The sequence below is a fragment of the Danio aesculapii genome, chromosome 18, assembly GCF_903798145.1.
Source record: "Danio aesculapii chromosome 18, fDanAes4.1, whole genome shotgun sequence".
Taxonomy (NCBI): Eukaryota; Metazoa; Chordata; class Actinopteri; order Cypriniformes; family Danionidae; genus Danio; species Danio aesculapii.
The window spans coordinates 2293105-2305365 of record NC_079452.1 but is presented as its reverse complement, the minus strand read 5'-3'; the positions used below and the strand labels follow the sequence as shown (position 1 = coordinate 2305365).

The 12261-nt window shown below is 36.4% G+C and overlaps 1 protein-coding gene across 1 annotated transcript; it reads right to left on the bottom strand.

Moving 5' to 3' along the window:
* Positions 1-1038: 1038 nt before the first annotated feature.
* Positions 1039-12185, bottom strand: LOC130245856 (extracellular calcium-sensing receptor). The gene is made up of 6 exons (XM_056478631.1): positions 11956-12185; positions 11567-11861; positions 10519-11301; positions 10124-10345; positions 9912-10035; positions 1039-1952 (listed from the first exon to the last, which is right to left on the bottom strand). The coding sequence occupies exons 1-6, from the start codon at positions 12183-12185 to the stop codon at positions 1039-1041; spliced, it is 2568 nt and encodes an 855-aa protein (XP_056334606.1).
* Positions 12186-12261: the final 76 nt, after the last annotated feature.

Sequence of the window (12261 nt, the reverse complement as noted above, 5' to 3'; positions counted from 1 at the left end):
TCCCTGTAATCAGTTCATAACGATTGTCTGGCTGTGTGTGTGTAATCAATGGAACCTGCAACAGGTGTGTGAGCAGTGTATGCCTGGATATGTAGTTCTTTTGCTGGCAGATTTGTAGTCCTCCAGCAATCTGCATGGGCTAGATCGCTGGTGACTGTGAAATTATTATTTTGGAGTTATTTTATTTTGATTATTTATTGTGGATTTTGCACATTATTACATATCAAGACAACCCAAATTGTCTTGTAAAACAAAAACAACAACATGGAATTAACTGTGTTGCTTTCACAATTATCAGTTGGAGTTTCCACAGCTACATTAGAGGATTAAAACAATACTCTGATTAAGAGTTATCCATGTAAGCAGCGATTAATTTAATCAGATTAAGGTCATAATCGAACTAAAGAGAAATCGAATTAAGATGTGGAGTATGCCGATTTTAGTTGCATTATTGAAGTGCAGTACAGACATGTAAACACCTTAATCGAATTATTACCATCATATAGGACTTTTCGCCACATTTTGCAACAGGATAGTCCACACACACACACACACGGCTGTTTGACACTCTGCACCTACCCAGTCAGTGCAGATCACAGACACCTGCATCGAAAAATGCTGAGGTTTTTTTTTCTTCCATTCAGCATGCGGTATGAACTTCCATTAAAACAACACTTCCAGCAGTGCATAGTTGCATCAAATATCTCGTTTGTCACGAAGGGCGTGCATAAAATGTTCATGATTGAACGTAAAAGTGCCAAACTGCAGTTAAAGTCCACAAATTAAAAGTCAAACACCTGAAATTGCATGAAACTGAGGAAACTCCGGAGGAAATGCAGATAGCGTGGTGACGCAATGACGTTAATCGAAGTATGTGCTATAACATGTAAAATGGGATTATGAATGTAACACTCAAAAAGCAACTCATGTCAACACCTTAGTCTTATTATTCTCTTAATTAAATTAAGGCAAATAATTTGATTTCTGATGTCCATGTAAAGTGGTTAGTGTGTGTGCACCTTAGAAGCAATGAGTGACTTAAAGGGCTTTTGATGGTACTTTACCCATTATGTGTTTTTTTGTATTCTGTTCTGGCCGAAATATAATAATGAAAAACTTAGGAGCGAAAATACAGAGAATCAAACCAAAGCTTGAAGCTAAAATGGCAAAAATCTCTACAGCCACAGTAAATTTCCCTGGAGAACTGACATAAGCTGGAACAAATGTGATCCAAACAGCACAGAATATGAGCATACTGAAGGTGATTAATTTAGCCTCATTAAAGTTATCAGGCAGCTTCCGACCCAGAAAAGCTAAAACAAAACATAGGAAAGCTAGGAGGCCTATGTAACCCAGCACAGCCCAGAAACCAACAGCTGACCCTAAACTGCATTCTAGAATGATCTTGTCTTTGTAGTGCTGCATATTCTTGTAAGGAAATGGTGGGGATATTGTTAACCAAAGCACACATATAATAATCTGTACAAGAGTGAAACCAAAAACACTGAGTCTCTGTTGAGGAGGCCCAAACCATTTCATGACATTACTTCCTGGAAGTGTAGCTTTGAAGGCCATTAACACCACTATTGTTTTCCCCAGAACGCAGGAGATACAGAGGACAAAAGTGATCCCAAATGCTGTGTGACGCAACATACAGGACCACTCAGTGGGCTGACCAATGAAAGTGAGTGAACAGAGGAAACACAGAGTCAGCGAGAAGAGCAGCAAGAAGCTCAGCTCAGAGTTGTTGGCTCTCACTATTGGAGAAGCCCTGTTTTTATAAAACACTAAAGCCATACTTAAAGCCAATAATGAGCCAGAAACAGAAAAAGCAGCCAGAACAATTCCAAGGATCTCATCCCAAGACAGAAACTCCACTGGTTTGCGAAGACACTTGTTCTTCTCATTATTGGGCCAGTAGTCAGAAAGACATTCATGACAATCTAAACAATCTGGAAGATAAGGAAATCAGTGTAAAAAAGTCATTCATGGACAAAAGAAATGAAATCGTTGGCATGCAGATTGTTAGATGCTATGTTTACATACACTTTACACCAGTTTACATATAAGCATTATAACATATGTATTTTATGTAAATGTCACAGTTGTGAAATTTGTTTTATTGTTTTCATTAAATTAGTTGAACCTAGTTTACTTTGTTCTATTTCCCCCATTTTTTTATTATCCTCACATACATTTAGTTAATTGTCTTCTGTGTATTTAGGTCTCAATTTGTATTGAGTTCTGTCCCATGTAATGTCATTTGTTCTGTTTTCTACTACTCATTACTACTACTTTCTTCTACTTTTTCTTACTTATTTTCATTGACATTCATCACTCATGCCAGTGGAGGAGTGGAGGAGCCAGGGCTAACTAGAGTGACAAAACTTGCCACCTTGTTGAAGCCTAAAGGCTGATTTATACTTCTGTGTCAAGTGCATGCGTATGCTCCGGTGCAGCCTGCGTGTGGACGCATAGCCCTTGCCGTGGCCATCACACACCTCTCAAAAAATGTAACTACACACCACAATGATGTGTAGCGCCAGCACTGTGATTGGTCAGCTTGGTAGCAATGACGAGTGTGGGCGGGGCCAAGAGCCGCGCGAACCCGTTGGAGTGTTCACAAGTGTAGAGTCCCATGAAGGAGTGTCATGATTACCAGTGATCTCTAACCACCAGAAGTCGCTGGTAAGAACTCACTTTCACATGGACTACATCTTATGAACTACAAATTCAGTCATGCCACACACACACACCTGCTCCAAGTCTCCACTGATTGGACTCCCACAGCTGATGCTGCTTCTGGACTAATCACACACACTACTTTAGCAGCACACACACTCACTTCTTTGCCGAGTCTTGTTTACCTGTAAAGTGACAATTCAACCCGTTTTCCTTAGTCTTGTTTCTCTGTGTTTTGGACCTTGCCAAGTTTGTCCATGTTCATTGCCTGCCTTCTGACCTCTCGCCTGTGACTATAGTGACTACGATTCTGGATTGGTCTTTATTCATCTGTTTGCACCTGTGTTGACCCTTGCTTGCCTGACTACCGAATAAACTTGCACTTGGATCCTAACGTTGTCTCTGTCATCCTTGTGTTACAAGGAGGTCCAAACGGAAACTGTTTTGTTTTGTGTTTATCTTATGATCTAATTGCCCCTGGTGGGATTAATAAAATTGTTAAACTTAAAAAAAAAACACCAGCAAGGAAATTCGATACAGAGGAACATAAAAACCTTACTGCCAGCTAGCGTTTCGGAAGTGTTATTGCAGAGCACACAAACAGCAAGCAGAAATATAAATGCACGACAACGCGCAAGGCATATGGCGTGGGTCACGCCGATCACTTGATGCAGAAGTATAAACCACTTTAAAGCCAAATACCGAGTTCACACTGCCTGATTTTCAAATTCATTGGATCACTGTTAATTTCATCATTTTGTCACGGTGGCGCAGTGGGTAGCACGATCGCCTCACAGCAAGGGTGACTCTGGGTCACATGATACATGTTATGAATGTGAATGAGATTTTATGCATGCTTTTGTTAAGTGTCATTTGCTAAGTTAGCTAATTGAAAAGCACAGATTACATTGTTTTGTTATGACAAATGGACATAAACAAATACATCACAACCAGTCTTCATCTTTGTCATAAATATCTCATAAACATGACTGACATGAGGCATTATAATTGTGTCATGAATTTTTTTTTCGATCATGTTTTCAGTGGGACAAGCTGTATTTGTATGTAAAAGTGTGATTACTCTGTCAAATTATTTTTAATAATGACTTTAATGACAGTTATAGTCATAATATTTTTAATGACAGTTATTATACTGTGAGCATGCATAAAATCTCATTCACATTCATGACATGGTCATGTCATAATTATAAAGGTTTAATGAAAGTCTTATGAACACCCCTTCTAGTGTTCCCGAAATACCTTTTTATGTACTAATATGTGCACTTTAGGCACTAATTTACTGCAAAATAAATATCACAAGTCATGACAAAAACATGTTTTTATGTTAAGTTAATCAAGTTTCAACTAAAATTTTATAAAAAGTTAAAATGAACAAAAATGTATATTTTCTCACCATTTTCTCACACTCAAGTGGTTCTAATCTTTTGAATTCCTCTCTTCATATTTTCAGACATATCCTCATCTTTGGAAGAATGACAAAATTCAGCAGCCATTGACATCCATAGTAAGAACAAAAAATACTGTGAAAGCCATTGGCTGCTGCTTTTCAACATCATTCAGTAGATATTTGAGTTTAACAGAATATTTCTTCACTTCAAAAGTTGACTATTGTTGACCCTTGAGTGGAACCATTTAAACAGGTAGCCTCCAGTGAGTTCATTGTTCATTCAAGTTCATTGTTGGTTGTTCGTTGTTGTTTTTGTTGTCTGATGTTGAAGCTCCCTTGCATTCTGTAATTTGAACTATTATGGTCTTGTGTGCACATCTATAGCTAGCACCCATGGCATATAGTTTTACATTGTTCACTAGACAAAATGGTTAGAAATCTCAAGTGGTTATAAATCTTTTTGAGTTTCTTTCTTCTGGTGAACACAACATTTGAAGAAAGCTGAAAACCTATAACCATTGACATCCACAGTAGGCAAAACAATACTATGCAAGTCAATGGTCACAGGCATTTGACATTTTAAAAACATACCTTTCTTTGTGATCAAAACAAGAAAAAACTCAGGTTTGAAACAAGTGAAGGGTAAGTAAATGATGGCAGAACTTTCATTTTTGGGTAAACTGTACCTTTAATATTGCTTGTTGCCTGGAAGATCAATGACTCGTTATATCTTTCAAGAGCTTTTCACAACATAAAGTAACAAATTAAAGAAATCCGTCCCCTTTTTTGAATTTCCAACATCTTCTGAATATTTGACTTTGAGATTCATCTTTTTAAACTCGGGGCAATTTAGACACTCTAACATTCAATTAACAAAAAATGCAAAAATATTAATAATAAAGTCAATGGTTTTTGTGGGGAAATGAATGTTGGCTAAATTACTGAAATATTATTGTTACAATCACCAGCGACCCTTATAGATCGCTGGAGAATATTCACTTTCACTTAGACTACAATTTTGAAACTGTTTGAACTACAACTCCCTTGAGGCACCACACACACACACCTGTTCCTGTTCTCCATTGATTACTTACACACACAGCTGGGAGCTACTCAAGGACTAATTACATAGACTATATAAACTGCTCGCAGTGACATTCACATTGTTGAGTCTTGGTTATACCCTGTAACATTATGAAGTGTTCTTCTACTCTAGTCTTTCCGTGTTTGACCTTTGCCTTGTTCTCTTGTTTACGTTGTCTGCCACCTATATCGACCATTTGCCTGTGACCTGACTACGCTTCTGGATTCTCCTGTATGTACCCATTTACCCCTGTGTTTGACCATTGCCTGACCGACTACTCTTTAATAAAGCTGTACGTGGATCCTTAACTCTGTTGTCTACCATTACAATTATCTTGACTGGTTATCATAGCACAAAATGTAAATAATATTCAACGAGGACATCCCAGCATTCTAAATTTTACAGAATATTGTATATCCTCAATGTATATTTATTGTTGTGACATTCTTATTTATATTTCTATATATAATATATACAGTTGAAGTCAATGAATGTTTTACAGTATGTCCTATTATTTTTTAAAGTTTTTTTAAGTCTTATTTGTTTCATTTCGGCTAGAATAAAAGCAGATTACTTTTTTTTTTTTTTTTGCTAACCATTTTAAGGTCAATACTATAAGCCCCGTTAAGCAATATGTTTTCTCATTGGTCTGCAGAACAAATCACTGTTGTCCAATGACTTGCCTATTTACCCTAACCAGCCAATTTAATCTAATTAACCTACTGTATTTGGGTTACTGTGTTTTTAAATTACACTGAATTCTATTATATCTTGACAATATTTAGTAAAATATTATGTACTGTCATCATGCAAAGATAAAACAAATATTTAAGAAGTTATTAGTTTAAAAAATAAATTATTAAAACTATTATTTTTAGAAATATGTTGAAAAACTCTTCTCTCCATTAAGCAGAAATTGAGGCATAAATATAAAAGAATTTACATGTAACATTTTAAATTTTGACTTCAACTGTCAGGATTATAAATGCTTTTGAAAATGGATATATTTATCCATTTCTCACATAGGTCGAGGGTGAACAAGCTCCAGGGTAAGGCTAATATATGCACTGATCTTTAATGCATTTAAAAAGATTTGCGACCGACCAAGAAGAGGTTTTAACAAAAGCACCGCCTATCAACAAACGTCTATTATATTCGACACGCACATTAAGGAATTTTATTAAACTAAGCCACTGATCTACACTACCGGTCAAAAGTTTGGTCAGTTACGAAAGAGAATGAGAAAACGAAATCATTCTCTTTTTCAAAAGCCCAATCGAAAACCAAACTTGTAATTCAGCAATAAATATTTGATCTTAAAAACGTAAAACTCCAAAAGATTGCATGAAGAAGATTACTACACTATAGGCTAGACTACGTTACTATGAAACTACCAAATTTATTTAATGCTGAAAACAAGTTAAACCAGTGTGATATATTATTATACCCCTCTCATAATTCTCATTTGTTGTTTTATTACTTATGTCCTTGACCAGCAAATCAGAATAGTCCGCTGGCCAGCAGCTGCGAACTCCAGTAATAAACAGCGCTCATCAGTGCAATGTGCGGGGTTGGACAGTTCCATTTTTGTGCGGAGGGGGACTTTAAATTTGATTGACAAATTTAATGATCAACATTAACTTAAATTTATATCACGCCTTACACCCGTTACATGTTTTCAATGCATTTTTTTTTTTTTTTTTGCTGCTATCTCCGTGGTCTCTGGCCAGGGGAGGCTAAAGCCTGGTTTATACTTCTGTGCCAAGTGATTGGCATGACCCATGGCGCATGCAACGCACGTAGCTGTGCACTTCTGCATGGTTTCTGTTGCTCTGCACTTCCGAAACGCTAGTTGGCAGTAAGGTGTTTATGGTCCTCTGTGTCGAGTTTCTTCACTGGTGTTTTGTTTTTTCTGAACGCTTCCCTAATGTACAAGTGGTTCAAACTCACTCATTTTGAGGCAGAAACTGGCGGACTAGCAAGAACTTTTTTGTTTACAAGTGTTGAGTCCGTTGAAGGAGCTCCGGATGGAAAGTTTTGTTTTGTGTTTACCTCAAGGTTAAAGTTGTTGCACGTCCGCTGGTTCCTGCCTCAAAATGAGCGAGTTTAAGCCACTTGTGCATTAAGGAATCGTTCAGAAAAAACAAAACACCAGCGAAGAAACTCTACACAGAGGAACATTAACACCTCACTGCCAACTAGCGTTTCGGAAGTGTTTTTGCAGAACAACAGAAACAGCGCGCAGAAGTATAAATGCACAGCTACGCACATTTCATGCGCCGTGAGTCACGCCGTTCACATGACGCAGAAGTATAAACCAGGCTTTAAACACTCGCTCCAACGGACTCGGGCGGTTCTCGGTCCCACCCACACTCGTCAACGCTACCAAGCTGACCAATCATGGACCTTGAGCTACGCGTTGTTGTGACATGTAGTTACATTTTCTGAGAGGTGTGTGTCAGCGATGCCGACGGCCACGGCGAGGGTATAAATTAAAAAGTATAAATTAGCCTTAAGCCTTCCCCAGCCTTACACACGCTCCGCCTATGATTTCTCAGTTAATATAGCCAATAATTTTGGTGTAATTAAACAAAACAAATTAATTATATTCATTAAAATAATTGTTTGGTCACCTAACATCTGTAGGGACAGAAAGATAATACATTTAAGTTAAATTCAAAGGAGTTGTTGGAAAGAATAAATAAATTACAAAAAGTTTTAAACAAAATATTTTATTTATTATATATATATATATATATATATATATATATATATATATATATATATATATATATATATATATATATATATATATATATTTGAAGTCAGAATTATTATTTTTCTTTTTTATATATTTCCTAAAGTACAGAAAATATTCGCAGTATGTCTGATAATATTTTTTTCTTCTGGAGAAAGTCTTATTTGTTTTATTTCAGCAAGAATAAAAGCAGTTTTACATTTTTTTAAAAACATTTTAAGGTCAAATTTATTAGCCTCTTTAAGCTATATTTTATTTCGATAGTCTACAGAACAAACCATCGTTATACAATAGCTTGCCTAATTACCCTATCCTGCCTAGTTAACCTAATTTACCTAGTTAAGCCTTTAAATGTCACTTTATGTTTAGAAATGTGTTGAAAAAAATCTTCTCTTCGTTAAACAAAAATTGGGAAAAAAATAAACAGCGGCTAATAATTCTGAGTCTATATACACACAACACACACACACCCACGTTTCTTTTGATTTTTCCAGTTTGTTAAAATTTCATTAAATATTTGTTTGTTTGTTTTTTGATAGATTAGATTTGTAAATCCCTCGTTTGAAAATGCATATTTTTATGCATGTCTCTGTAAATATAGCTAATTTTTTGCTGCTATTTAAAAACCCCCACAGTTTTATTAAAAAAAATATTACAGAACATTTTTAATGTTTGTTGTTTTTCCCGTTAATTTACTTTGTTATCCAACATATTAATTTGGGCGTACTCATTTTTGGACGTTTTTTTTTTTTTTTTTTTCTAGTTTAGACCTTGGTACTAATCTTATGTATATGCACAAATCAATTGTATTATTGTGAAGCATCCTAAAGAAAATAATCATTTAAAAGAGAGATCTATAAGGGGTATATATTTTAGAATTGTATTTTAAAACAAAATTGTGTTTTGATAATTTATTTAAAAAACAGAATAACTGAAATTGAGGTAAAGATTGAGGTGAACTGGGAATGGGTATCAAAATCAATTAAATTTACTTCACTTTACTTTTTAATTTCTGAACATTTAAACATTATTTGTTAACACTTTCTATGAAGCTTTTATCTGTAATGAACTCTGTTTATAATTATTTATAATTAGTCAATCATAAAGATGCAATACACTTTATACTGTGTGTGTGTGTGTGTGTGTGTGTGTGTGTGTGTGTGTGTGTGTGTGTGTGTGTGTGTGTGTGTGTGTGTGTTCATAACCCATTATACAGGATTTATAAGTATTAATTAGTCAGTCATGATTGTTTTTAAAGATGCAGATTATAATGATTTACAATCAACCACAACAAGTCTATAAATGGTCTTTCAAACTACTATATAGTTAGGTTTTAAAATATGAGTTGGAAGATCAATTAAAATGGCAATAAGCCATTTATACAATCATAACGAACACAATGAGCATAATGACCTAATTCTCTTTCTATGGAAAATTTGCATGCTGTTCACTTGAATCCATCAATAATCCACTTATAAAGGTTAGTAACTGTATTATGACTCACAATAAGTATTTATAAGGCATATGACTTTTATTAGTAAAATAAACCATTCATTTTTTAAAAGAACAAAATATGTTACTTTGGCTTTGTAACTATAACATAGCATACAATTTTAGCATTGAAAATTGCATCTTTATAAATGCAATCATGACTAAACTAATGAATACATACAAATCATGTGTAATGTGTTATAAGCAGGTGCATTGACAGATGAAATATATCACTAGTAAGTATTAATAACGTTGTTATAAATAGCTATAACTGTCATTATAATATAGTAAAAGGTTTGTTGCGTCTTTATATATAAATGTATAGAATTGTTATTGTTGATTATAAATAATTGTAAACAGAGTGTCATAATTGATTACAAGTATGAGCTTCATAGAAAGTGTCACCCAGTCATTTTTCTTTGTGTACTGTCTTATATAGTATGTCAGTGCCCATGTGTGATTTATCCAGCAGAACATGCCTAAAGCACCTGTATCATTGCTGATTTCTCCATCGGCACAGTTAATGCAGTCGTAACAGCAGACAGGTCTTCCTTTTTGGACAGCCTTCCGAGTACCCGGTGGACAGCTTTCACTGCACACAGACACAGGCACCTGCAGGTGACAGATGTACATAATATCAGAGTCAGAAATGTATTAGAGTAGTACATAACATTCAGTAGTTATAGAACACATTTAATACCTTTTCACTGCCATCATACCAAATGACAGCTCTGTTCAGGCTGAATTCTTGGCCTTTGGGTTGGGATGCATCATATTTACCCACAGTTACAAAATCAATTGAACCATCTCCCTGAAGCTGCCAGTTCACAAGTTCATACACGGCCACAGGGTCTCCATAAGTGTCAAACGAAACTGAATAATTATTTTTAGATAATTTCACTTGTTTGAGCTTATCAAAAACCTGCATGACAGACATGAAATAATTCAAATGTGTTAAAGTGAAAATTGCTTATCTGCTAGATAATCTGAAATCCATTAGCCTACTGGATGTGATTACAAAGATATTTCTTAGTAGCCCTATCTAAAAGCAAATTATAACTATAACTTGGTACATAAACAAAACAAAACAAATACCTGTCGGGGCTCAACCTTGATGTTTTTGTTGCACTGCTTTTCGTTGCAGACAATGCCATGGAGTGCATGAGCTATAGCATATGTGGCTTTGTACACCATGTTAGAGATGCGCAACTGGGACGTGTCTGTGTACGGGTTCTTTAACGTGCCAAGGTCCTCTGTGCCATCACATGCGGGCATACCAGAAGGACCTGTCTGCTGTTTTAGACTACAACTAAATGAGCTTTCCCAGAATTCTTTCAGCAGTGGAAATTTCATTGCTTGCTGTGGAGACAGGTCAAGTAGAAACGTACGAAAGCCAGGGATAACAGATCGCGGGATTGCGAAACCCACGCCACCAATACACATATTAAAGCGCAACATTTCTGGATCTGTAACCCACGACTCGCTGCCGATCCATTGCATCGGCGGAGGAGGCTGTTGGCTTAACTCTTCTAGTAGAAGTCGCATGTCTCCTGAAGCCAGAAAAGCAACTATGACACGAGCCGTTGATCTTCGGATGACATCAGCGACTCTCTTCAATTTGCTGCGCGGTTGGGTCCTGTAGTAGGCCTCAGAATATTCCACACAAATTCCCTCCTCCTCTGCTGCTTTCAGGAATGATGCCATGCCATTATTTCCGTAGTCAGAATCACTGCGCACAGCTCCGATCCACGTCCACCCGAAGCGCTTGACCATCCGCGCCAGTGCGGCCGCTTGATGGTGATCACTGGGGATGGTCCTGAAGAAAGTAGGGTGCTGTCGCTTGTCACTGAGACACGCGCATGTTGCGTAATGACTCACCTAGTGTACAATGGAGAGGGAACAATACAGTAAATGTAATTGGGCCAAAATGCATGTAAAACTTGCTCCAATTACAATTTGTATAAAAATGTTGATAGATCATTTGACAGTATTTGTAGTTAATATAGTTAATACATCCTTTTGGGGTACACGGTGCCAATATTTTTTGTTAATTTATTTATCTATTATTATTATTATTATTATTATTATTATTATTAGGAGTATGTGGTATGCTCCAAAATATTATAGCCTACTAAACAAACACCTGTGGAATTCCAAATGGACCGTAAAGTCTTGAAATGCTTATAGACGGCGTGGAGCCAGATTCTCCGACTAGTGCGGCAACCGCAGCAGATTTCGAACAAGAATCAGTGTCGTTAAATATGAGATCTAATCCGTTGGCAAGCTGAAATGACACCTTGACTGCCATTGGCACAGAGCCACAAGAGTCATATATGCGGTACCCTAATTTAATGCCCGGCAAGAGATCGGAGCTGTTGTTGATCTCTTGGATGGCGAACTGCAAGACACGGGCAAAGCGCAGTTCTCTGAAGTCCATGCTGTTAAAGTACACAATGGAAAAAAAACATAATTTATTACATTCACAACCCACTAAATACTATTAAGAATTATACTTGAATTTATATTTCTAACCTGCCACTGCACTCTAATGATTTTGGCCGAATAGTATAGGTGTGCTTTTCTGTCCTCAAATAGTAATGGATGCTAAAAGCACCTCCAATGATAAAGTCTCCTTCGTCGAAGAGAACAGGAGGCTGAGGGTCACCTTGGAGGATGCAGGTACCTAAACGGTTCCCATACACAACATACAATAGCGTGATGATACACTGTAGTGTCACGATTAACAAAACATTATTACACATTTCTCCTGCTAGTAGAGCAACTACTTCAAATATTAGTTGAGCATTGCACCTTGTTTTTATAGGTTTCAACTCTCTC